The sequence below is a fragment of the Hyaena hyaena genome, unplaced genomic scaffold (assembly GCF_003009895.1).
Source record: "Hyaena hyaena isolate Hyena2069 unplaced genomic scaffold, ASM300989v1 scaffold_312, whole genome shotgun sequence".
Classification (NCBI taxonomy): Eukaryota; Metazoa; Chordata; class Mammalia; order Carnivora; family Hyaenidae; genus Hyaena; species Hyaena hyaena.
Window position 1 is genome coordinate 1,940,585 of NW_024080943.1, and position 25,329 is coordinate 1,965,913.

Here is a 25,329-nt window from a genome sequence, read left to right on the forward strand (position 1 = left end):
CACTCTAAAGTTAATTTTTCTCCCAGTTAACTGGTAGGGAGCCATCTCTGGGGTGGTTTGTGATCTCTGAGATCTGTTGCACCTCCTGCCCCGCCAAAAGCAGGATCTAACTGAGCCCAGAAGAGAAGCCTCAGATTGAAGTGGTCAGGCACAGGGAAGGGTGGTAAGGGGACGGACCGACTGTAGGATTGTGGGAGGCACGTTGCCGGAGTCCCAAGTGCCTGCATCCTTGCCTCCCCGCCCCCACCCCGGCCCCCAGCGGTGCCCTGCACACGACGGATCCCAGCCTCAGCACACAGGCACAGTCCATCAGATGGCTGACCCCGGGCCCAACTCTGGCTCCCTGTGTGGCAGCGCGGTAGCTGCCAGTCTTGCCCAGGCCCACGCCTTCCCCACTTGGGGCTCCCTGGGCGGGCTCCCACGAGGACTAGTGCAGGGGGTCCCCAGCACCGTGTGTTTGGGTTGAGAGCGCGCTGCCCTGATTGCCTGCGGACGGCGTTCACGGACAGATGGGACAGACCTCCAGGCGAAGGTTGATGAAATAGAAGGGGTTTGGGGGGAAAGATCGAGTGGGGGTGATTTTTGAAGACTGATGGGATTGAGGATGTCCAGCAAGAGAACCGAAACGGCGACGACACAGGAAGTGGGCCGGAGAGAGACAGCTTGGCGTGGAGGTTGCGGGATGGAGGCGGCGTGGGGAGTGGCTACTTAGAGGTAGGGGAGGCGGGAGTGGGGATCGCGTGGCGTCCAGGCACCGGCTCTCCGACCGAGCTGGGCGGCACGGAGCAGCCCCGCCGCGCCGCCGCCCAGGGCTCCGCGGTCCGTTTTGTGGGGTGCAGGCCCGCGAGGCCCGCTAGAGGGGAGCGCTGGGGCGTAGGAGGGTGCAGGCGAGCGGGTCCCGGGGAGCCCCTCCCATCCTTCGCCCGCCCTCCGCATCTGGGCCTCGCGACCACGCCCTGGGGCCCTCCCGGGAGGGCTCTGCGCCCCTCGGTCGCTGCGCTGCCTTCTTGAGGGTGCCACATGGCGCAGCCCGCCTCTACGGGAAGATCCCCAGAAAGCCCCGGCTCCCTGGGTTTTCCTCTCCCCAACTGCGTGTGCAGGGCTATGGCTCCTGCAGACGGAGGGCGACACGGGTTTGGGACGAAGCGTGGGCATGTCGTGTCACGCGGGAGCGGTAGAGAAGTACGACTCTGGGCATGGCTGGGTGCTTTCCGTGACCCAGGCTGGACACATTTCGAGGCCCAGTTGCTGCCCATTTGTTGACACCTGACGCTGCAATAACCGGGGCGCAATGCACTTGAATAGGGGCTGGATGCCCCCTTGTGCTTTTTGCTTTCTTCCGAAGATGGAATGGGAGGAGCCAGCAGTTCTAGATTGGAGTTCGGTCCCCGCCCCCGCCTAATGGTGTGCGCCTGGCCAAATCACCTTCCGTTTCGGAGTCACAGTTTCCTCATCTTGACTTGCAGTGTCATTGTGACGTACCTGTCACCCGGAAAACACCCGACAGATGTTCCCATTCTGTGACTTCATAGAGTGCATCCTTCCGGAGGCCCGCGCACAGAGGTGGGGAGGGGTGCAGCTCGCTGGCTTCTGTGTGCCACGTTCTAGACTGACTACAGGGGCCCGGGAATGGGGTGGAAGAAACGCAAAATCGTGATGCACATCTTTCCCTCTCCACCTCCGCCGAGGGCCTCTTTCCTCCATCCTTTCCAGCCCCAAACAGGAAGAGCTGGTGGTAATATTCTTCAGTTCCCTATGGGAGATTTTATTTGTAGACTCGTGAATTTTCCCGCCCACCCCTCCTGCTCAGATGATTTTGCCATCTCCGTTGTCGCCTCACCCCTCTGGCTCCGGTCCAAGGCCACACCACCTGTGAGCAGAGACCTTGGTGTTAGGAGCTAAGACGGCCGCTAGGAGGCGCTGCCGCCCCGGGAGAGGCCTGAGGGACCAGGGCACCGGAAGGCCAGCAGGTGGGGGTGGTTGGTGGGAGTTTTGCGAAGGGGAAGCCTCCCTGTCGGCTGGATCCCCAAGCCCATCACGCCTTCCTCTCTTGGGACCTCAATTGCTGGAGTATTTTTTCTTTTCTTTCTTTTTTTTTGCTAAGGAACTTTTTGTTCAGAGTCAATCTTATTTGAAGCAGGAATAAACGTAACAAATGTGGGTGATGGTTTGGTCTAAGAGAGGAAAGGATACAGCAGAGATCTACTTGACTGCTCCCCCTCCCCCCAACATTTGGAAATCCCTGAAGTCCCTTACTGGGACTCCTGACTGAGACTCTGGGCCATAGCAGTTGTGGACCCTCCTGAGGCCTCCAGGCAGTGAGATGGCGCTCCTCAGAACCCCCCTTCCAGTGCCCCTCCCCAGAGCTCCTACTTAGATCTTGAGAGGCCCCAGCCTAGCCCTCTCCCAGCCGTGTGGCCTTGGTCAATGGCTCCCCCCACCCCCGACTCTCTGGGCACAAAGAAGGAGCCCCCCAGCACTGCTGGCCACAGTCCCCAAGAGTCTGGGCCTCTGCCGCTGGGACCCAGCTCCAGGCCTCCCTTGGGCCCATGCCTCACACTGGCCTGGCAGTGGTGTCGTCACACTCTGTACACGTGGCACATGGGCAGCTCTAGTGATGCAGAGCAGAAGCGGGTGCAGCAGCGCTTGACCCAGCGCAGGGTTGACGATCGGCACATCACTCGAGGCCCCGGGACATGGATTCGTGTGGGCAGCCCCTCAAACCAGACCCACTGCTCAGCTGCCTCGGGCTGCTGCTTGTCCCCCGCGGGAGTTTTGTGCTGGTAGGTCTTCAGGAAGACGAGGCGGAGGTCTCCGTTAGGCGACTGCCTTCCCTGGGCTCCGGGGAAAGTGGTCAGGTCGTGATCCTTCGATGTCCTTGGGAGCTCGGGCTCCACCTTCTCTTCACTCTGGGGCACAGCTCCGGATGACTGCTGTGCCTTGTTCGTCTCCTCCAGCTCCAGCTTGAGCTCCCCTGTGGGCTGTGATTTCCTGGATTCTGGTGTCTCCTCCAGGCACGTGGCCCCTGGGAGCTCTTCATTCTCTCGTATCACCGTCTCGCAGACATTGCTGCTCCTGGCAGGGGGAAGGAATACAGTCAGCAGAGCGGGACTTAGGCCCTGACCCTCCAGCCCTCAGAGAGCTGCTGTGCGGCCAGCTCAGGGGGCAGAGCTAGAGAGGACCAGAAAAGAAGCTGCACCACCGGGGGATGTGGCCGGAGGCGTGGGATGTGATAAGGATTGGCGAAGGGCCGGGAGAGCTTGGGAAGGCGCGAGGCCGGGACTGGTGGTTAGGACCCCGAGGACTGTATGTTGTCTGCATGGGCCGCTGGCTAGAGTTCTTCCTTTCTGGATTGCAGGTGACGGGATGAACGAGTCCAGTGTTTTCAAATTGTGTTCCAAGAAACCTAAGCTTCTGAGGAGGAATCTCAAATGCCCTCTCCATCCTGGGAGGGGCAGGGTGAGGCAGGATACCTTTCCCCCCAACAACACAGCTGGGGCTTGAAGAGAGGTTCTGTTGCTTTGCTTTAAAACTACGGGACGAGATAGGCCTGGCCTTGCCAGCTCCGTGTTCCCTGATTGCTGGCATCTAGGAGGCCAGAGTGAGGAGCCCAGGGAAGGGGTGTTAACCAGAGGTATTCAGTGCTAGCAGGAGACCCTCCCCTAGGGCGTCTATAATAGATTGGGTCCTCTGCACAATGGCAGCCCTGTCCTAGCCCAGAGTGAGGACTCAGCCTCAAGATAGTGACAGTACTGTTAACAGCCACCATGGTGGCTTGAATGCCCACTACATGCCAGGCCGAGGACTCTCATACAAGTCCCCCAAAGCAGGGGGCAGTGAAGTGGCTGAGTGGCTTGGCCAGCACAGGCTCTCAAGGTCGACAAACTGGACTTCAAAAAAATTTGCTTCTGCCTCTTGTTATTGGGGCAAGAAATTTAACCTCTCACAGCCTTAGTTTCCTCATCTGTAAAACTGGGATAATTCTGTCTACCTAACGGTGAATAATTAAGTAACTGGGAAATGCTTGTGAAGTGCTTAGCATATAGCTGGCACTCAGCAGATGCCTAATGTCAACTTTCTTAATATTCTGATGTGATTTATGAGGAAGCCAAGCCTTACTAATATGACTGGTCTGCAGGTGAATCTCCCTGCATTGTGTGGGCTTGAGGGTGAGGAGGATGAGTGGCCCCTCTTGCTTCGGTGGTACCTGGGCTGGTGGTTAGTCCCATAACTGGGTGGTTGTGACCATGATTAGGACAACAGCTCTGATATCACACAGGAATGGCTTCAAATCCTAGTTCTGACACGTACCAGTTCAGGTAGCTGGGACAAGTCACTTTATCTCCTGAGCCTCAGCTCCCCGTCAGTAAAATAGGGCTAATAGATACCTTTCTCACAGAGCCTTCGTAAACATTAGGTTTTCCTAATTCCTTAGCATAGATAGATTATGCCTGTTCCTAGTAAAGATAGCTGTAGGGTCTGTGGTGGGGGCGGGTTGGGCCGAGCTCACCTGGCGGAGATCCCAAGGATTTTCGGAACTCTGAGCAGTGAATTCCAACACCTTTTGGCCAACTTATGCAGTTCTTGGATCCGGGGGTTCGAGCTCTTGAGCAGCTTCAAGAGCGACAATTTTTTAAATACCTGCCAGGGTCGAGAAACAAGGGAAAGAGAAGCTTCAGCTTTCTATAGCCTCCCGCAACCCACCCAGACTTTGGCTCAACTCGGCACAGGGCTGGGCCTGGTAACTTCTGGGTCACTAGAAGCCTGGCCACTAGGAGGGACCAAAATGGGGCATCTCACCATCTTAAGTCGGTTCCGCTTAATTGCTTTGCTGACAGGTTGCAGTATCTTGTCCTGTGGTTCTTCATCTTGTAACTGAGAAAGAAAGAGAGAGAGAGAGTGAGAGCATTAATATAGGAGGAATCCCTCTGAACACCTCCACTATGCTTTTCCATTTGGCTGAGCATGGTTTGACCAATCTTAGACTGGGATTTTTGTCTTGGTTTGGGGGCAGAAATGGGGAGACCGTTTTAACTCTCCTGACTTCTCTTCACCCTTCACCTCTCCCTTTCCACCCCCAGGCTGGATGGCCCCTGCTCTGGGTGTGGTTGGACCCCCTCTGTCTACTCCCAAGTCCAACCTTGGAAACCATTCTATTCTTGGACCTCTTCCTTGCTGATGGACTCATAGTGGGGCTGTGAGGCCTCAAAGACAGAGGGAGCAAGACTGGTATCAGGCACCACCTGCACCCTGCCCCTCTCGGTTCGGCCAGCACTCAGGCTGGCCATCAGGAGGGCTGGGCTGCAGCTTATAGTGGGGAGGGGGCTGTGACATCACTGAAATTTGTGACAGCACCAGGGCTGGGTCTCCAAGGAGTATGTGTGGGGCCGGGGTGGAGGGTGAGGACGAATCTCCCATTTGTGGAAAAACTCAGTAGGTGCCAGGCGGAGGCATATATTGTCAACACCTCCCTGTGAGGTAAGAGAATTGTCTCCTCTTTTTAAATAAAGAAGCCAAGGCTCAAAGGGGTTAAATAATTAACTCAATGCCACACATCTGGATAACGGTGGAGCTGGAAATTTAAGGTCTGACAGTCAACGCATAGAAACCAAGGGTTCCCAAATATACGCCTCTGTTCTTTCCTGTCCTATGTTGACCGCACACCTGCTACATGTCAGGTGTTGTTCTAAGCACTGGGATAAAAGAGCTTACATTCTGGTGGAGGGGAAACAAAACAGTGTGCGTGCTTGTAAAGCAAATGTGTTTATCTATCTGTGTGTGTGTTTATTATAAATTCTACAGATAGAAATATAAAATAATAAAATTCTACAACACTCTTTATTGTAAATTCCAAAGAGCCAGTTCATTCTTAACTATGCTTTTCTTGGATTTTCTTGGATTTTGCCTAACCCCTATCCATAGCCAATCAGTGGTTGTTATGGATGGACCCATGTAGCGCCAACATAAATGGTGACATTTTCAGGAGGAAGAAAGTAAAAAAGTGAAAGAATAAAACTGTTGGAATTTCACTCATTCATCAATGACATATCAGCTTATTCGCTGTATTGGATCAGAGTTTTCAAATACCGGAAGTATGTTTTCTCAATTTTTTTTCATGTGTGTGCTCTTTACAATGTACTAACTGAAGACAGAACCTATGTGGTTATATTTAATTGCATTATTAATGTCTCCTCTGTTAGATGTGAAGGGTAGACCGTGGGTCGGCAAAATTCTTCTGTAAAGGGCAAGACAGTAAATATGTCAGGCTTTGCAGGCCATATAGTCACACCTGCTCAGCTCTGCCACTGTAGGGTGAAAGCAGCCACAGATAATATGCAATAAGTAGGCATGGCTGTGTTGCAATAAAACTTTATTTGCAAAAATAGTTGGGCTGGATTTGGCCATGATCAACCCCTGGTGTAGACAATCAACAGAATAAGAAATCAAACCTGATTTATAATGTACCTGTGTTTTGGGTGTAAATACTCCTAGGGGTGAATTCAAGCTGTCAATGGGCTGTCATTGAATACAGAACTGAATGGAAATATGTAGTAGCGTACAATTATATATTTCTACAACTGTGAAGACTCAAGAACATAGATAATAAATAGCTAAAGTTAGCAAACAATTAGGAAGTGATGAGTTTGAGCGTTTTTTGCCTTTGTTTTTAATATAATTAATTTAATTAAGTTTGTATAATTGGATTTTTTTTAATGATGGCTAGGCTTAACAACCAGCCAGCAGAGTTTGTAAACGTGTAATGGGCTTTTGCAAGCCCTTATGAGTCAGTTCTAGCACACCACTGTCCTGTCAGAGGGAAATAAGTGTGGGGAGAAAAGTAGGGCAGAGGGCAGTGGGGGAGCAAAGGTAGAATGTTTGCTATATTAAAATCCACCAACCAGATCAGATGTGAGCAAAGACCTGAAGGAGGTGAGGGAAGGGGAGACTAGTGGTGGCAGGAAATGAGGGCAGGGAGGGGGCTGTGGTAAAGAGCAGGGAGAGACGAAGGCTGCTCTGAAGGGTCTGCTTAGCTGGCCACATCAGTAACTGGAAGAGCCTGTGAAACACAGCTTCCCGGGGAACCACCCATTCAATTGGCCAGTCTGATACCCTAAAGTTAGAGAAAGAAGGACCATGTAAGCCTAATTCAAGCCAAAGAAAAATAATAAAAATTAGAGCAGAAATCAGTGAAATTGAAAACAGGGAAACAGTAGAGAAAATCAATGAACCCCACAAATTGTTCTTGGAATAGGTAAATAAAATGAACAGATCTGGATCTCTAGCCAACCTAACCAAGAAAAAAAAGAAGACACAAGTTATCAATATCAGAAATTTCAGAGGGGCCACCACTATTGATCCCAGGGACATCAAGAGGATAATAAAGGAGTATCATGAACAACGCCATGCCCTCAAATTTGATAACTGAGATTAAATATGTCTATTGTGTTGTGTTGTGTTGTGTTGTGTTGTGTTTCGGCACTGTCTTTGTCTAGGTTTGGTAATATTAAGCTCCTACAATATGTTGAGAGGTGTTCCTTCCTATTCCCTTTTCTGAAAGAGATAGTATAGAATTGGTATTAATTCTTCTACTTAATTCTAATAAATGTTGGGTGGATCTCTCCAGTGAAACCACCTGGGCCTGGATATTTCTTTTTTTTTTTTTTTTTTAAGAGGTGTGTGTGTGTTGCATTTACTACAAATTCAATTTCTTGAATAGTTATAGAGCTATTTTTATGATCTATTTCATGTTGGGGGAGTTTTTGCAGTTTGTACTTTTTGAGGATTTAGTCCTTTTCATGTAAATTGCCAGATTGATGTGTGTAGAATTGTTCTTAGCAGTCCCTTATTATCTCTTTAATGGCTGGGAATCTGCAGGGATATCCTCTGTTGTACTCATGAAATTGACAGTCTTGTTAGAAGTTTGTCAACTTTATAGGTCTTTCCAAAGAATCAGCTCTTTGTTTCCTTGATTTTCTATATTGTTTTTCTATTTTCAGTTCTTTGGAGTTTATTTTGGCTCCTCTGATTCTAGTTTAAGGCAGGAGCTTAGATTATTGGTTGGAGGCCTTTCTTCCCTTGAAAGTAAACATTTAGTGCCATAAATTTTCCTCCCAGCATCCAGTTAGCTGTGCCCCACAAATATTGATACTCTGTACTTTCATTCAGCTAAATTTTTAAAAATTTTGTTGAGATTTTTACTTTGACCCATAGATTATTTAGAAGCATGTTGTTTACTTTTCATGTGTCTGGAGATTTTTTTTCTATGACCCTTCTGTTACTAATTTGGACCTATTTGATTCCACTGTGGTCAAGGGAATACACACTGTATAATTTGAAATCTCTTTAAATCTTTTAAGTCTCTTGAGGTTGTTTTTTATTTTTTCCTTTCTTTCTTAACGGTATTGTCTGTTGGGGTGAATATTCCATGGGCCCTTGAAAAGAATGTGTATCCTGCTGTTGCTGGGTGCAGTATTCTCTAAATGTCAGTGAGATCCTTTTGGCTGATGGTTTTGTTAAGTTCTTATAAATCCTGCTGTTTTTCTGCCCAGTATTTCTATCAGCTGTTCAGAGATGTGTGAAAGTCTCCAACTCTGATAGTGTATGAGTCTATTCCTCCTTTCTGTTCTATCAGTTTGGTGCCTATACATTTAGGACTGTCTTCCTCCCGATTTGACCCTGTTATCGTTATGTAATGTAACCTCTTTTCCTGGTGATTTTCTTTTATCTGATATTATCCAATATTAAGATGGCAGACTCTGCTGTCTTTTGACTAATGTTGGTATGGCATATTTTTTTCCAACCTTTTACTTTCAACCTACCTATGTCATTATATTTGAAGTGAATTTCTTGTTGATGGCTTATAGTTGGGTCGCATTTTTGTATTCTGTTTTTCAGGTCTCTCACTGTTAAATGACGTATTTAGGCCATTTCCAGTTCACATAATTATTTATGCCTTAGTGTTTCCATTTTGCCATTGTATTTTCTGATTGTTCCCTCTGTTTTTCATTCCTCTGTTCTATTTTCCACACTTCTTGTGTTACTTGGACATATTTTAGGATTCCATTTTTTAATTTATCTATGGTGTTTTCAAGTGTATCTCTTTGTGCAGTTTTTAGTGACTGCTCTGAGGTTACATTATACATACATAATTTATCACAGTCTACATGAGTCACAGTATTGACATCTTGCCACTTCCAAGTGAGGTACAGAAGCCTTCTGTTGAGGTCTTTACTTTCCCTTTTATAATGTCTTCCATACTTCCTCTGTACACTGAGAACTACATCAGACAAGGTTATATGTTATAACTTATACTTCAACCATCAAATATAATTTAGAAAACACCAGTGGGGAAGGATAGTCTATTATATTTACCTATAGTTCTATTCTTTGTTCTTTCTTCATTCTTGATGTTTTAAGTTTCCTCCTTTTACCATTTCCTTTACATTTGAAGAACTTCCTTGAGACATTCTTTAAAGTAATCCCTACACCCAACCTGGAGCTCAAACTTACAACCCTGAGATCCAGAGTCACACACTCTGCCAGCTGAGCCAGCCATTCTTTAGGGTAGGTCTTCAGACAACAGATTCTCTCAGTATTTCTTTCATTTGAGAATGTCTTAATTTCAGCTTCAGTCCTAAAGGGTCTTCTTGCTGGGTATAGCATGTCAAAGATAAATTAGTTAAGGTAGAAAGGACAGATTTTGATCATTAATATATTCTTGTAATAGGGAAAAGAATCCAGTGTGAACTGAATTCAACTTTAATTTGTACAGAGATGACTTAGCATCTTAAAGGAATTCGGGAATAGGGAGGGGGTGAGTGAGGGCTCTGTAGAGCCAAGGAAGTGAAAATTTACAAAAAGCAGAAAGGGGGTATTGGTCCATGTGAAACCTGTCTAGGTTTGCTAACTGACACTATTGAAGTTAGGTTCCTACACTTCCACAAAAGATGCGTATATTGCTGTTGGGAGACAGGGGTCCTACAGGGGCCCTATATTCGGGGGGGTTGGCTGGAGCAAACAGTAAATTCATTTGGCAGCCTTGAGCTTTCTCAGGCAGGCACTTTTAGGGGTCTGGGGTCATCCTAGGGATTCATCCCTGAGCTGTTAGAAACTATGTTAGTGTTCATTCAAGTCTGTATAGACCGAGGTTAAGGCCTAGTTGAAAAGAGGGCTCACAGGAGCCTGGCTAGAGTTTGGTCAAGCAGAGAATCTTTGTTAGGATCTCTGGATTGACTGGATTTTCCTTTGCTCCTTAAATGTTATGCTACCTCTTTCTGGCAGATCAAATCTGCTGCAAATAAACTCCCATTCTCCCTCAGGAAAGGTGTCATTTCTAAGTGTCTTCAAAATTTTCTTTGACTTGAGTTTTCAGAAGTTTGATTATGGTGTGTGTGATCATGGATTTCTTCAGGCTTATGCTGGAGATTCAGTTGGCTTCTTGAATCTATAGGTTCAAGCCTTTGTCAAACTTGGGAAACCTTCAGCCATTCTTTTCTGGAATGTTTTTTCAGCTTCACTTCCTTTTCCTCTCCACCTGGGACTCTGGTAACACAAATGTTAAATCTTTTGTTATTGTCTCACAGGTTTCTGAAGCTCTGTTCTTGCTTTTTATCCTTTTTTAATATAATTTTCTCTCTCTCTCAGATTGGGTCATTTCTACTGTTCAATCTTCAAATATACCTGTCCTTTCATACATTATCTCCATCCTTCTATTGAGCCTATTCAGTGAGGTGTTTTGTTTTGTTTTGTTTTGTTTTGTTTTGTTTTGTTTTGAATTTTAGTCTCTGTATTAGTTTCCTAGGCCTGCCTGCTGTAATAAATGCCCACAAACTTGATGGCTTAGAACAAGTTTATTTTCACACAGTACTGGGGGCCAAGAGTCAAAAAACCAAGGTGGTGGTTCCTTCTAGGGCCTCAGAGGGAGAGGCTGCCCCAGGCCTCTCTCCTAGCTTCTGGTGATCACCGGCCATCCCGGGTGTTCCTTGGCTCGTAGACTGATCATCCCAGTGTTTGTCTCCATCTCCACATGGTGGTGTCCCCTGCGTATCTTTCTGTGTTTTCACATTGCCTTCTTATACTGGATACCAGTTATTGGATTTAGTGCCCACACCACTCCACTATGACCTCATTATAACTAATTATTTCTGCAAAGACTCTTATTTCCAAATAAGGCCACATTCTGTAATCTTGGGTATTTTGGAGAACACTATTCAACCCAGTACAGTAATTTTTTTCTTCATTTCTTACATTTCTCTTTTCTTTCTGTCTTCTATTTCTTTCCCTGAGATTTTTAAAAATAATGTTTTGTAAAACATTTTGAGGGTGTTAGGGGCAGAGAGAGAGAGAATTACAAGCAGGCTCTGCACCATCAGCACAGAGCCCAACATGGGACTCCAACTCACAAACTGAGATCATGACCTGAGCTGAAACCAAGAGCTGGAAGTTTAACCTACTGAGCCACTCAGATGCCCCTCCCCGATATCTCTTTTTTTCATTTATTTGAAGAATGTTTGTAATTGCTTGTTGAAGCATTTTTTTAAATACTTATTTTTGAGAGAGAGAGAGCACAAGTGAGGGGACAGAGGATCTGAAGTGGGCTTTGCCTTGACAGCAGAGAGCCCAATGTGGGGCTTGAACTCATAAACTGCGAGATATTGACCTGATCTGAGGTCTGACGCTTAACGGACTGAGCTACCCAGGCGCCCCATGTTGAAGCATTTTTTTAAAACTTATTTTTAAAAAAATTTTAATGTTTTATTTATTTCTGAAAGAGAGAGAGGCAGTATGAGCAGGGGAGGACCAGAGAGGGAGATACAGAATGCGAAGCAGGCTCCAGGCTCTGAGCTATCAGCACAGAGCCTGACGCAGGGCTCAAACCCACAAACCGTGAGATCATGACCTGAGCCGAAGTCAGATGCTTAACTGACTGAGCCACCTGGGCACCCCTAAAATGTCCAGCATTTTAAGCTGTACTTGTGGGAAGGAAAGAGAGGAATGCATCTACTCCGTTTTATTCAGAACCAAAAATCCTCTTTTTATTTTATACTCTCTTCATTCCTATAAATCCAAGCTGGAGATGTTTCTGGATTTATTATCTCTTTGAGAACTTGTAGGTCACTCTGAAATCTTATTCAGGTTCCACTTGGTTACACAAAAGCCATGCCGGCAATTTCTTTGAGATAAGCCCTTCTCTGCATTAGGCTTCTGCTGAAATGGCTAAGAGACAACACCCTTTAGCTTTATAGAATCCCTATTGTTTGATTCAGAGGATCTGTGAGGCACACCTATGTTAGAGGGTTTTTTTTTTTTTTTATCTGACTGAATAGTACTCTGAGGCATTGCTTTTTGTCTTCCTGAGAAGTAAACTCAAGATCTTAACAGTCACATGCTCAGTTTTATTTTTGGACCATGTTTTTTTGTTTTTGTTTTTTAATGTTTTCAATGCCCTGGATTTGAGCTTTGCTAGGAAAGCACTTCTTTTTTTTTTAATTTTTCATTTATTTTTGAGAGACACAGAAAGACACGGCATGAATGGGGGAGGAGGAGGAGGAGGAGGAGAAAGAGAGAGAGAGAGAGAGAAAATCCAGAGCAGGCTATAGGCTCTAGGCTCTGAGCTAGCTGTCAGCACAGGGCCAGATGTGGGGCTTGAACTCAAACAGTGAGATCATGACCTGAGCTCAAGTCAGATGCTTAACCAACTGAGCCACCCAGGCGCCCCAGGAAAGCACTTCTTAATGTTACTACCATTTGCTATTTGGAGAGGCTGCGGATTTCCTGCAATGAAGTTCTGGCTCTTTTATATTTACCAGCGCTTCCCTTTAGCTCAGAGTTTCTCAGCCTCAGCACTACTGATATTCTGGGCAGAACGTATCTTTGTGTGGGGGGAGGTAGTGAGAGGGGTCTGTCGTGCGCAGCAGACGATATTTACCAGCATCCCTGGCCTCTACTAACTAGATCCCAATAGCAGCCTCTCCAGTTTCATGACCAAAAATGTCTCCAGACATTGCCAAATGCCCCGTGGGGACTGTCACTCGGAATCTACTGCCTTAGTTCCTCCCTCTCTGCTTGCACTTTACTGTCAGCAGTGAGAAGAGACCAGGTGGCACTTTCGACACCTTCCTTGGAAACGTCCTTAGCTGGATCACACAGTTCATCAGGTGTACCTTCTGCTGCCCATTTACTGCAGGTGACGGGCTGCTAACCTCTATGCTGTGACATAACCAGCTTCCTCTCCCCCAGGTCCTGTTTCCAGTAGCGTTTACCCACTTCGCTGTCTGTTCTGGCTGCTGTCTTATCAAAGGCCCGAGGCTTCTATTAACAGCGTTTCCGAGGCGCTTTCACTACACACTCATTGGTCTGCTGTGAGTTCCAGCCCCGTCGCCACATTTCTGAGCTGATAGAGCAGCACTCTACCGCAGCACCGAGGTCTAGGCGCTATCTAGTGCTGGGGCCAAACCAGTCTTAAATGTAGTGGTTTACCACGAGGACTTATTCTCTCAGAGGTTTGGGACATCAGGAATCCAGGAGTGCTCTGGCTGAGGTGGTGCTGCCTCAGTATCTCTCAAGGCTGCCATCGAGCTGCTGATCATGACCTCAGTCCACTCTCTCATGACTTCCACCTGGGCTGGTGGCTCCGTTTCCCTGCTCACACGTGTGGTTGCTGGCCAGCCTCTGTTCCTCCTAGCATCTTCAGGTGGCATGTCGCTGGTATCTTCAGTTGCTTGCCACAAGGGGCATCTCTGCATGGCTGTTGACACAGTAGCTTGCTTCCCCCAGAGTGAGTGAGCCAAGCAACAGAGGACACACACCCAACATGGGAGCTGTGGTCTTCTGTTTTTTTAATCCTAATTTTGGATGGGATCCACCATCATTTGTTGCCGTATCAAGAGTTGATCCGGTGCAGCAGAGGACTGCACAAAGGTATGAATAAAAGAACGGCAGGGAGCACTGGGGGCTATTTTGGTGGCTGGCTGCTGCATTTCAGTGTTTTATTCAATTCAACATATTTTTCAAATTTCCTTTTGGAGTTCATCTTTGACTATGGGGCTGTTTTGAAGTGTTTTATTTCCAAGGATTGGGGGTGGTTCCCAGATACTTTTACTCATTATATTGTAATTCTTGTATAGTCATAACACATTTTGTCTGATTTAAATTCTTTGAAATTTGTTGAGGTTTGTTGGGTGGCCTGGACTGTGGTGTGTCTTGGTGAATATACTTTATGCGCAGTTGAAAGAACATTTATTCTGCTGCTGTTGGGTGAAGTGTTAGCAAAGTTTGGTAGTCGGAACAAGTCAGTTAAGAGCATTCAGGTTTTCTATCTCCCTCCTTTTCCCTCCTACTTGTTTTATTGATTACTGAGAGAGCAGTATCGAATTCTCGAACTGAAATATAGATTTTTTTTCTATTTTAGGTTTATTGGTTTTTACTTCATCTATTTTTGAAACTCTGTTATTAGATGTATTCACATTTATAATAGTGAAGTCTTTTTGGTGAACTGAACTTTTTATTGTTATGACTATCCCTCTTCAATCACTGTTAATAGTCTTTTTGAAGTTTATATTTGGTATTAATATTGTCACTCCAGTTTGCTTTGATTACTGTTTGGTATATCTCATTCCATCCATTTACTTTTGTTTTACATTTTCATTTATTGGATTTTTTGAGAGAGAGACAGAGAGACAGAGTGTGAGTGGGGGAAGGGCAGAGAGAAAGGGAGACATAGAATCTGAAGCAGGCTCCAGGCTCCAGGCTCCAAGCTATCAGCACAGAGCCCCATGTGGGGCTTGACCTCATGAACCACGAGCTCATGACCGGAGCCGGAGTGGGATGCTTAACCAAATGAGCCACCCAGGCACCCCTCCAGCCATTTACTTTGAAGGTACATATTTCTTTATAGTTAAATTGGGTTTCTATAGACAGCATATTATTGCCTTTTGCTTTATTTCCAAATCTACTAATCTGTCTTTTAATTTGTTCTTTCATTGACAACGAGATTAAAATCTTACAAATTTGTTTTTATATTTTCCACCCAATTTTTTTCTCATTTTTTCTTTTTCTACCTTACTTTGGATTAATTACATTTCTTTTTTTTAATGTTTATATTTATTTTTGAGACAGAGAGAGACAGGGCATGACCAGGGGAGGGGCAGAGAGAGAGGGAGACACAGAATCCAAAGCAGGCTCCAGGCTCTGAGCCGTCAGCACAGAGCCCGACGCAAGGCTCAAACTCATCAACCGTGAGATTGTGACCTGAGCCGAAGTTGGACGCTTAACCGACTGAGCCACCCAGGCGCCCCTGGATTAATTACATTTCTTCAGGGAAAGACATCAACCTATTGGGTACCAAAAGTAGACAATAAGACTTACTCCATTGGATCGAAACACTACTCATAGCACACCAAGCAACGTGAACAGGAGCACAGCTGTGTGTCTGTGGTTCACTTGGCCTCAGGTCCAGTAACCGAGATAGTGGTCCCAGTGCACAGCACACACGTAGTGGCTTTACACTGTGGCTGGGGAACCAGGCCCAGGACTTCTCCAGCAAGCAGAAGGCAAGCCTGCCTTGGTCTGAGAAAGACATGATCTGGTCTCTCAAGCTCTATTAATAATTAGCAATCGTAAGCAAGGGCGCAGAAGAGAAGTCAGACCCTTGCAATCTTGACATAGTCAACAAGACACGCTGAGCACTAAAAGGGCCAGGAAGAAAGCCTCCCAATATTTTTATCATTTCACTTTATCTCCATTTGGCTTGTTATTTACACTTCTTTAAAAAAAATGTTTAGTGGTTCCCCTTGCATTTACAGTATATGTCTTCAATTAACCAAAGGCAATCTTCAAATGTTATACCATTTCTTACATAGCAAAGGATCCTTCAATAGTATATTTCTAATTACTTATCCCATCATTTTGACTATTGTTATTGTCATAATTTAACTTTCATATAAGCTATATACTCACAACATATTGCTGCTCTTTTAAAAATTGAAGTGTTACATATAGGGGCACCTGGGTGGCTCAGTCAGTTGAGTGTCTGACTCTTGATTTTGGCTCAGGTCATGATCCCAGGGTTGCAGGATGGAGCCCCACAGTCAACTCGGAGCCCGCTTAAGATTCTCTTCTCTCTCTCTCTCTCCCCCCCCCCCACCCCCCCCCCCCCCCCCCCNCTTGTGCTCTAAAATATATTCTTAAAAACGAAGTATAGTGACATAATTTTATATTAATTTCAGGTGTACTACAGAGTCATCTGACAATTATATACATTACAAAATGCTCACCATGGTAAGTGTACTTACCACCTGTCACCACAGTTATTGACTATTCCCTGTGCTGTACTTTGCACCCCCATGACTTCTAAAGCAAAAGAGCAGTGTATTGCCACTCTTTTGCTTTAGATAGTCCCTTGTCTTTTAAGGTGATTAAAAACAGAAAAATGTCTCTTATATTTACCTTTATTCCTGTCCATTTCCAGAGATCTTTACTTGTTTATGTAGACCTTTCTGGAGGCAGAAAGAATAGGATGCCAGAGAGAAACCTGCATCTAATAAGGAAATGAACTCTTCTTACCTGTCAGGATGGAGGCCTCGTCTTCCCCCTGCTTCACAAGCGTGCTGGCGCCTGTGTCCCATTTCTTCTTGGAGGCTCCTGTCCTTCTTTGGAATTCAGGTTAATTGGAATCAGTTGCTCTGCAAACTCAGCTCTCTGATGGGTTTGACAAAAGCTGTAAGTTTATAGACTACCTAACAACTTTTAAAAATTGTGATTAGTGTGGTAATGATGCTCTCTCCAGCTCTCTGCATCCGGGATGGAGCCCAGAGTCTCAGCCATCTACTTTTCCACGACTCCTTTCACCCCCTTTTGCCGTTTGCTCCTGGGTCAGCTGCCTGGCTCCTTCTCTGGGCTGGCCCCTTCCAGCTTAGTCCCCTGAACTCCTCTAGCTTGGATGCTTTCCCCTCCCTACCCCTTCAGGAGGCAACTATCTGGCAAAGAGAAGGGACAGAGGTTCCAGATCTATCACCATCTTGGGGACAGCTCAAAAACAATTCATGGAGTCCTGTTCCCAGGAATAAGCATGGAAAGCGGGGAAGCGGCTTTGGGAGGTGAGCTCTCATCGACCACACTCCAAGTTGGCCTCATTCCTCTGTGCTAGGAAATGGGACCGAGTGTCTACTCTACCCATTAATGAGGAATAAGAATCAAACTGACTGAAACCTTTCTTGGAAGATGAGAACTGCAACAGGACAGAAGGGGAGCAGGCTGGGAGCAGTGCTTACAAGCACAGTCCCTGGAGCAGCCTATCTGGATTTGAAATCCATCATTTATTTGCTGTATGGCCTTGGACAAGTCCCGTCACCTCTCTGTACCTCCGTTTTCATCTGGAAAATGGAGACAATAATAGTACTTACCTCACAATATTGTTAAGAGGATTTGCATATATTATTGTTAATATATGCAAAGCACTTATAAGAGCAACAGATATATAATAAGCTCTGTTACCTATTAGGGTGTATTTTCTACAATTACAGGAATGCATGGAAGAAAGCAGTTTCCTCCCTTTCTCTGAACCCACTACAATCAAAACATCTAATGTTTATTGAGCATCTCCAAAGTGCCCATGTCTGGTACTAAGCACAGTGTATGAATTATCTCATAAGTTGTCGGGATTAATTATTCCTACTTACTAAGCAAGGAAATCAAAGAACAGAGAAATTAAGTGTTTACACAACCAGCTAGATGGAGAGCTCGGTTTGCAACCCAGGAGGGTCTGACTACCACGCCTGTGCTCTTAACCACTTGCTTCCCATAAACTAGTTTCCTTGCTTGTAAAATAGTGGGAAAGCCGCCGGCTGTATTTCTCTCAGGGTTTTGAGATCCCACTAACAAGAGAAGAAGCAGTGCTTTAGGGATTTGCAGAGGGCTGGTCCGCGGACTGGGAAACCTGAATGTGCCATGACTCCATCCCTTTCTTTGCACGTGCCCTTCCCCCTCTTTTCTGCTTGTTGAACTCATTTCTTCAAGATTCAGCTCAGATATCAGCACCTAGGCTTTATTCTAACAATGGAAGGATTTAAGCAGGGGGTGGCACACCCGACGTGGCGTTTCGAAATGATGGCTGACTGCCGGGCCAGGGGGCGGGGATGGAGTGTAGCAGGGCCAGGGCGAGTACAGAAAAACCAGATAGAAGGCTGCTGGAAGAGCCAAGGGAGAGAGATGGTGGCGGAAACGGAGAGGGATGGTGGATTGGAAAGTTATTTAGGAAAGAGAGTCGACAGGAAATGGAGGTGTATTTAGCAAAAGACAGGGAGGTGCCAAGGATGACTCCTAGTTCCTGGCTTGCACGCGAATGTTTGCTGGGTGAATGAACGAATGACCCCACGGCAGAAGCATCCCCGACAGACACCCCGGACCCCGTCCCGTTCCCGCGGCTTCTGGAGCTGCGAGCACAAGGGGTTGGGTGGGAGGGAGGAGGAAGAGAAGGGGCAAAAATCTCAGTCCAGGAGTTAACCAGATTGGACACTTCTGGCGCTAGTCTGAGCAGGAGGCGCGGCGAAGGGGGCAAGCGCTTCTCCTCTCCTCCCGCCGTTTGCGCCTCGCCCCTCCACCCCCGCCAACCCGGACGCGCAGCGCCCCTGTTCGCGCCCTGGAGGACTTGGCTTCTCGCCGGCGTCTCGGGGCGCGGCGCTGTGGCCCACCCCTGCGGCCCTGACCCGCCCCGTCCCGGCGCCCACCCCGCCCAGTGCGCTGGAAGGCTGGGCGGCGGCTCGGTCCGGTCCCGGAGCCAAGACCGGGGCTGCCGGGTGAGTCCCAGGGTCAGGGGGCCCTCCGCCGCGGCGCACCTGCCCTGTGTCTCGGCGGCCGGTCAGTGCCCTCCCGACTCCGCCGGGTCTCCTTCCCCGCGTGCGCCTTCTCTCCCGGGGTGCGGGTGCGTTCCGGCGGGACTGCTCAGGAGTCGCCAGCAGCAAGTGCGCGTGGGCCGAGAACCCGCGCGTGTCCCCGCGGCGGGGCTGCGCCGCCGGGCGCGGCGCAGCAAGTGGATCGGAGCGTGCGGAGCCCAGCGCCCGGGCAGCGGACGGGCTGCGGGGCTGCGGGCGGCGTGCAGACGAACGCGGCGGGCCGCGGGGCAAGGATGCGCGCCGGGAACTTTTCGCCCGGCCTGGAAGTGCGAGCGGCCGCGCCCGAGGGGGCTCCCCGCGGCGGCCGGGAGCGAGGCGTGCGCGGGTGCCCGTCGCCACCCCTCCCCCACTTCCGCCGCCCGCCGCTTCCTCGTTCCCGGCTCCCAGGGCCCGGCCGTCCCGCGGGAGCCCCGGCAGCGCAGCCCCACCCCGGCCGGCGCGCCTCGCTCCCACGCCCCCGCAGCCGTCTCGCCGGAGCCCAGCGACCGAGGCAGCGGGGGCGCGGGGCGCTGCAGGTAGGGGCTCCGCGGCAAGGGGCGCAGAGGCGACGGGCGGGCCGGGGCCGGGGCCCGGCGGCACGAACTGGACGCCCGGGGGCCCTCGGCCGCCTCTCCACCCCACCCCGCCGCGGGCGCGCCCCGGCCCTTTTTAGGGAATTCTCTAGCTCCTGCGGACTCCAGTGCGGTGGGGCGGAGACCGGGACGGCGCTCTGCGTTTCACGGGCACCCCGGGCTCCCCAGACCTGGTCTCCCTTCTCCTGGCACCTTTCGTCTCGTAAACAACTCCTTTTCTTTCCCTGGCTCCGGCTCCGATGCCCCCTGGGGGTAGCCCTTCGGGTCTCGGGAGAAGGATGGGGTGGGGTGGGGGGGAGGGGGAAGGGGGCGCCCCCGCGCCCCCTGTCCGTGGGTACCCCCACCCTCGTTCTCTCCCTCCCCTGTCTCCCCCCGCCCCCCTTCACCCGGCCGCTGGAGCAGACGGCCCCAGGGGCCCCGGGTATTTTTAGCGCGGTGACCTGGGCGGCAGCTCGGAAAGCCTTTCCCAGGAATCGGCGTCAGCGCCTCCCTCCCCCGCTGCCAGCCGGCGGCCACCCGGTCCCCGCACACTGCCTTTGGCCCTGGCTGGCCCACTTGGGTTTGGGCCCCTCGCAGCCCACAGCAGCGCCTGTGGAGCTGGCCAGGGTCTCGGACACGGATTCCAGATGAGTCGAGGGAGGCAGGCTGCAGAGGATGACGAGCTGGTCCTCATGCTCTTGCCTCCGGTGATGGGTGCAGGGAGACGAGCGAATGGGAGTGAATGTGTAGAGCCTGGGCTGGCCCAGAGTTCTGGTGTTCTGGAAAGCCCTCCGCACTGAGGGTCCGGGGGTCCTGAATTGGACCCAGGCCCTGCCCTTCCAATTGCTGCTCTGACTCGTAGGGATGTAAGACTGAGATATATCAGAGGAAAGATGCTCAAATAAACGAGCTGGGGAATGCGGAGAAAAAGATGGGCGACCTCTAAATAGTATAGTGGGGGGGGGGGCTTTGCATTTTACAGGGCACCTGCACCCACGGCCTCTCCTATTTGGGGCAGGTAGGACTATTAGGCCATTTTCAGATGGGGAGACCAAGGCTGGAAAGATGATTTCCTTAGGGGTAGAGCCAAGTCTGGAAATCGGCTCTGTGGCTTCAGAGCAGGGTTTGGAGTGGATGGTTGTGATGGGGTGTATGGGGAGGTGGGGGAGGAGGTGCTTTAGCTTTTGTCTGGGCTTTGAAGCCGGGCATGAACCAGAGTTGCAGCACTAGAGGAAGATGGCTTTCCCCTCTGAGATCCCCAGCCCACCCTTCCCTGGTCTTCTGAGGGGAAGCCGCCTCCATTACCAGTGCACCCCCCCACCCCTGGGCTGGACCAGTCCCTCTCACAAGGGCATGATACTGAGGCTTGGCCACTGGCCCTGTTCCCTGAACACAGAGGAGCTTCTCTTGCCGTGCCTGGAGCCAGCATCCCCTTTGTGGAGCCAGGGTCAGCGCTGTCACTCTAGGGGACTTCAAGTTTGTGGTAACGGACTTTGTTTCGAGGAAGGGAAGGAGGTAGCCAAGTCCGGAGGTGTCCAGACTGTATCCGGAGGCCCCACGGCTGTGATGCCAGCGGCAGCAGAGCTCCCCAAGCCCAGGCCCCCGCTGTATTCCCTCTCAGCTTCATAGCTGTACGTGCTCTTCCACCTTCCAGGAGCTGACATGGACCCGAATCCTCGGGCAGCCCTGGAGCGCCAGCAGCTCCGCCTTCGGGAGCGGCAGAAATTCTTTGAGGACATTTTACAGCCGGAGACAGAGTTTGTCTTCCCCTTGTCCCACCTGCATCTCGAGTCGCAGAGACGTAAGCTCTGAGTCCTGGGGAGAGGGACTGGGGTGGGGGAGGGGAGGCATGTCTTGTAGGTCCTGAATCATGGGAGCCTTGTCCCATTTTGTTGGCCCTCGAAACTTCTGCCTCTAGACCTGACACATTACCTCTGACCAGCCTATGGGCTCTGGCCTGCATCCTTCTGACCTGCCCCCTTCTTGATCTGCAGCCCCCATAGGTAGCATCTCCTCCATGGAAGTGAATGTGGATGCACTGGAACAGGTAGAACTCATTGACCTTGGGGACCAAGATGGAGCAGATGTGTTCTTGCCTTGCGAAGACCCTCCACCAACCCCCCAGACATCTGGTATGCCCCTTGGCTTTGGGGACTGGGGCACCAGTTAGCCAGAACCGGGTGTCAGTCTCTGAAATGAGGATGCAAGTGGGACCGGGGAAGTATACACGGAGGGGCTGGAAGTGGGCGTTTCTACCAACGAAACAGCTGTCTGTTCTGATTTTAGGGAAGTCGACCCTGAGGGGAACTGAGTGACAGAGCCTCAATCTAAAATTCCGGGGCAGGGGCGCCTGAGTGGCTGTCGGTTAAGGCGTCCGACTCTTGATTTCGGCTCAGGTCATGATCTCACAGTTTGTGGGATCAAACGCCGCATTGGGCTGGGCACTATGAGCAAGGAGCCTGCTTGGATCCTCTCTCCTCTCCCCCAGCTCTCACATACGTGCTCGCACTCTCTCTCTCTGTCAAAATAAATAAACAAACATTTAAATGTGTTGGGTGCTACACACTATTTAAAAAATAAATAAATAAAATTATGGGAATGCCCCAATCCCTCCCTTAGCGTTTGTTAATTTTACATTTGTGAAATTAATGTAATTAATTCATGTAATTAAAATAATATAAAATATAATTTTTATATTACACAACTTAAGCTGTTTTAGTCATCTTCCTATGAATATTTATTGAGCACTTTTCTTCAGTTGCTAATTCTGTGCCAAATTAGCTCAATTCTTACAGTATCCTATTAGGGCAGGTGGTATTATCCCGGTTTTATAAAGGAGGAAATTAGACTCAGAACTTGTCACACAGCCAGAAAGTGGAAAAGCTGGGCTCAAACCATGGCTGTCTCATTTCAAAGCCCATGTGTTTAGCTTATAAGATAGATAGTCTCTTTTTTTAAAGTGGGCTTCATGCCTAATGCAGGGCCCAACACGGGGCTTGAACTCATGACTCTGAGGTGGAGACCTGAGCTGAGATCAAGATTCAGACACTTAATGGACTAAGCCACCCAGGCACCCCCAGATATTCTCTTATTTAAAACTGCTGCTATTTACTGATGGCCTACGATGTGCCAGACATTTTATAATAAGGGTTCGATTTCATCGTCAAAACCCTTCTGGAATATAGATGCATATCTATAGATTTTTATAGAGAAGATTCAAGAGTCCTTGAGGGGGAAAATGACTTGCCCAAAGCTACCCAGTATCAAGTAAGGGGCACAGGTGGACCTTGCACGCTTGAATCGCTCAAGCAGACTACAGGGCCCAAACGGGCTGCAGTGACATGAAGCGACCTGGGAGTCAGGACACCTGGCTCTCTGCCGGACCGGCTCAGTTGACTGGTAAGGCGTCTGCCCCTCTCAGGGCTCCACCCCTCCTGGCCCGGGCACCTCTCAGAGTCCCCCGAAGCCCTGTTTGCGGTGCTGACCAAGTCTTCTTTCCGGGCAGGGACGGACAACTGTCCAGAGGAGCTGAGCCTGCCGGTGGCCACGCCAGACAGGACCGCGTCCCGTACCTCCTCCTCGTCTTCCGATGACTCCACCAACCTGCACAGCCCAAATCCCAGTGACGGCGGAGCAGACACGCCCTTGGCACATTCTGATGAGGAAGAGGATGGGGCCGATGCAGGGGCAGAGCCTGGAGCTTGCAGCTAGCAGTGGGCGTCCATCGATAGACTGACCGAGCTGGTTCTTCCCCACAGGGGACGCTAGGCCCAGCCGGAGCCCTGCGGAGGAGACCAGGCTCTACTTGCAGCAGGCAGCAGGGGGAGGCGAGGACGGTGGGATGGTGCGCCTCTCTGGGAATTAACTCTCCTGCTTTATTGCTAACCTTTCCCGCCGCGACCCTCCCACCAGTGTTTGGCTTACTCCCGAGGCAGGGCTTACAGGCGCGCAGACGGAAGATGACGTAGGACAAGATGCCACTGCTTTTCCTAGCGCCCCTCCCTCCCCAGACTGTCCTGCATTCTTCTGATAGACCCCCCGACACCAGTGGCTCTAAGTGCACGTGAACTGCCAGTGCTCCCCGTGCGTGGTACCCCTGCTCCCTCACCTCCTGTTTGGGAACAGGTCACGGTATAGATAATAAACAAATAATAATATACCAACCATCCCCCCTCATTTGTCACACGGCAGACATAGCAAGCCCGCTGTATTTTTTCAGTTCTCTAACCAGCACCGTATCCCCATGTCTCACGTACTCCCTCTCTTCAGGAAATATTTATCGAATACCTATGCCGGGCATTTGGAATACAGTTTTGAACCAGACAGGCTGTACCCCTGCCCTCATGGAGTTCACGGTCTCTGGAGAAGAAAAGTAAATACCACAGTTCACACTGTACTAAGTAGCATGATGAGGAACGAGTCTGGTATCAGAAAATAGCTCCTATGGTCACTGAAGAGCTGATTTTTAAAGCTGAGATCCAGAGGCTGAGTGGGAGTTTGCCAAGTGGGGGCTGTGATCCAGGCAGAAAGAGCAGCTCGAGAAGACCGTACATGGGGAGACACCGCTCCGAGGAACTGAAGCGTTCAGCTTGGCGGAACTGTGGAATTTGAGGATGAGAGGGAGGGAGAGGTAGGACTGACATAGGTTAGTCATGAAATACTTTGAAGCCTGTATCGAGTTTCAATTTGGCTGCTAGGAAAAGATCAGAGACTTAAGATACAATTTTTTTTCCTTCTATAAAAGAAGTCCAAAGCACAGGGCTACATGGCTGCTCCAGAGCTCTTGGGCGCCTGAGTCCTTTTTGGCTCTTTTCTCAGCCACCCCAGCGGCCATGTGGCTGGGATTCTCGTTGATAGCTCACGTCTGAGATGGCTGCTTCAGCGCCAGCCATCACGTCCCTGAAGCTGGCAGAACGACGGAGAGGAAACTGGGGGTGGACAAAGCACAGCCTACCGTCTGTTTCCACTTCAGGGAGCCTTCTTGGGAGTTCTGTCCAGTGGCGTCCGCTTTCATCTCACTGACCAGAGCTTGCTAACGTGAGAAGTGTTTCACTTACAGATATTTTATAGACAGGGACACGACATTATCTACAAGAAAGGAAATTCTGGCCTTTGGAAAGACAGTAACCTTGTCGAGTCCCTGAATTTCCAGTGCATCTGATTTTTGTACTAGCTTGCAAACCTCCCAGAAGCACCATGGCTACTGGAGAGAGAGGCCAGGAGAATCCTTTAGTAGGGGCATGCTGCTGTCTTGTTAAAATCAGGGGTAGGTTACTAAGGAACCGGAAGACAGGCTTTGGATTGGCAACTAGCAATTTACATGTTAGAGGTCACGTTAATGAATTTGAACTTTATGAGCAGTAATGAAGGGTTACAAGTGGTGGAACTTGCTTGTTAAAAAGGTAATTCTGGCTGCAGTGGAGTGAATATATTGGAGGAGAGGCTCAGGGCAGATATCTAACACAATACTCCATGCAAGAGATAATGGTAATAATGATCAGCTCGACTGGGTTGGGGCAAGGTATAAACAAATAAATGACATTTGTTCAGTAAATATTTGTTAAATGTCAATATTTAACATATGTAAGACACTGAGCACAGCTAGGGAATATAACAGTGGCAAAAAAAAAAAAAAAAGAAGAAGAAGAAAAAAGACACAGTGCTGCTTTTATGGGTCCCTAGTCTAGCGGGGCGGGGACCCAAATGTAAAGTTGCAATTATGACCAGTGCTAGGAAGAACTTAGCAGCCTGTCGGGAGCACTCATGGAGCATTTCCCTTGAGGAAGTGGCATCTGAGCTGAGCCCTGAAGGATAAGAAGGAGTCAATTAGGGAGAGTAAGGGGGAGGGGGGGAGGGACAGGCCCCTGTGGAATGCTGACTGGAGGAGT

At 49.2% G+C, this 25,329-nt stretch overlaps 3 protein-coding genes across 6 annotated transcripts in view; 2 read left to right on the forward strand and 1 right to left on the reverse strand.

Moving 5' to 3' along the window:
* SYS1 (SYS1 golgi trafficking protein) overlaps positions 1 to 21,172 on the forward strand; it is a 28,954-nt gene extending 7,782 nt beyond the window's left edge. Inside the window, exon 4 of the mRNA XM_039248468.1 lies at positions 21,096 to 21,172. Within this exon, the coding sequence (XP_039104399.1) occupies positions 21,096 to 21,102 (7 nt within the window). The 3' untranslated portion in view covers positions 21,103 to 21,172. The remainder of the gene's footprint in view (positions 1 to 21,095) is intronic.
* Positions 1,750 to 18,930, reverse strand: TP53TG5 (TP53 target 5). Of its 2 annotated transcripts, XM_039248461.1 has the most exons (6): positions 18,834 to 18,930; positions 16,564 to 16,698; positions 4,801 to 4,875; positions 4,511 to 4,641; positions 2,565 to 3,075; positions 1,750 to 1,870 (listed from the first exon to the last, which is right to left on the reverse strand). In XM_039248461.1, exons 3-5 carry the CDS (start codon positions 4,801 to 4,803, stop codon positions 2,580 to 2,582), a joined length of 630 nt encoding a protein of 209 aa, XP_039104392.1. In that variant the 5' UTR covers positions 4,804 to 4,875; positions 16,564 to 16,698; positions 18,834 to 18,930; the 3' UTR covers positions 1,750 to 1,870; positions 2,565 to 2,579. The 2 variants fall into 2 exon arrangements, with proteins under 2 accessions (XP_039104392.1, XP_039104391.1); XM_039248460.1 differs by lacking the exons at positions 16,564 to 16,698; positions 18,834 to 18,930 and adding an exon at positions 5,141 to 5,200.
* On the forward strand, positions 18,717 to 23,600 carry DBNDD2 (dysbindin domain containing 2). 3 transcript variants are annotated; one of them, XM_039248462.1, is made up of 4 exons: positions 18,717 to 18,794; positions 21,096 to 21,242; positions 21,436 to 21,573; positions 22,947 to 23,600. In XM_039248462.1, the coding sequence occupies exons 2-4, from the start codon at positions 21,104 to 21,106 to the stop codon at positions 23,150 to 23,152; spliced, it is 483 nt and encodes a 160-aa protein (XP_039104393.1). In that variant the 5' UTR covers positions 18,717 to 18,794; positions 21,096 to 21,103; the 3' UTR covers positions 23,153 to 23,600. The 3 variants fall into 3 exon arrangements, with proteins under 3 accessions (XP_039104393.1, XP_039104395.1, XP_039104396.1); XM_039248464.1 differs by lacking the exon at positions 18,717 to 18,794 and adding an exon at positions 18,836 to 18,855; XM_039248465.1 differs by lacking the exon at positions 18,717 to 18,794 and adding an exon at positions 19,276 to 19,405.
* Positions 23,601 to 25,329: the final 1,729 nt, after the last annotated feature.

Excerpts from the sequence above, each read along its gene's own strand:
- TP53TG5 (XM_039248460.1), bottom strand. The coding sequence starts at position 5,188 with ATGAGTCCATCAGCAAGGAAGAGGTCCAAGAATAGAATGGTTTCCAAG. Across the intron at positions 4,642-4,800 it reads AGCGGAACCGACTTAAGATG|GTATTTAAAAAATTGTCGCT; the intron begins GTGAGATGCCCC and ends CGACCCTGGCAG. Across the intron at positions 3,076-4,510 it reads ATCCTTGGGATCTCCGCCAG|GAGCAGCAATGTCTGCGAGA; the intron begins GTGAGCTCGGCC and ends TCCCCCTGCCAG.
- DBNDD2 (XM_039248462.1), top strand. The coding sequence starts at position 21,104 with ATGGACCCGAATCCTCGGGCAGCCCTGGAGCGCCAGCAGCTCCGCCTT. Across the intron at positions 21,243-21,435 it reads GCATCTCGAGTCGCAGAGAC|CCCCCATAGGTAGCATCTCC; the intron begins GTAAGCTCTGAG and ends CTTGATCTGCAG. Across the intron at positions 21,574-22,946 it reads ACCAACCCCCCAGACATCTG|GGACGGACAACTGTCCAGAG; the intron begins GTATGCCCCTTG and ends CTTTCCGGGCAG.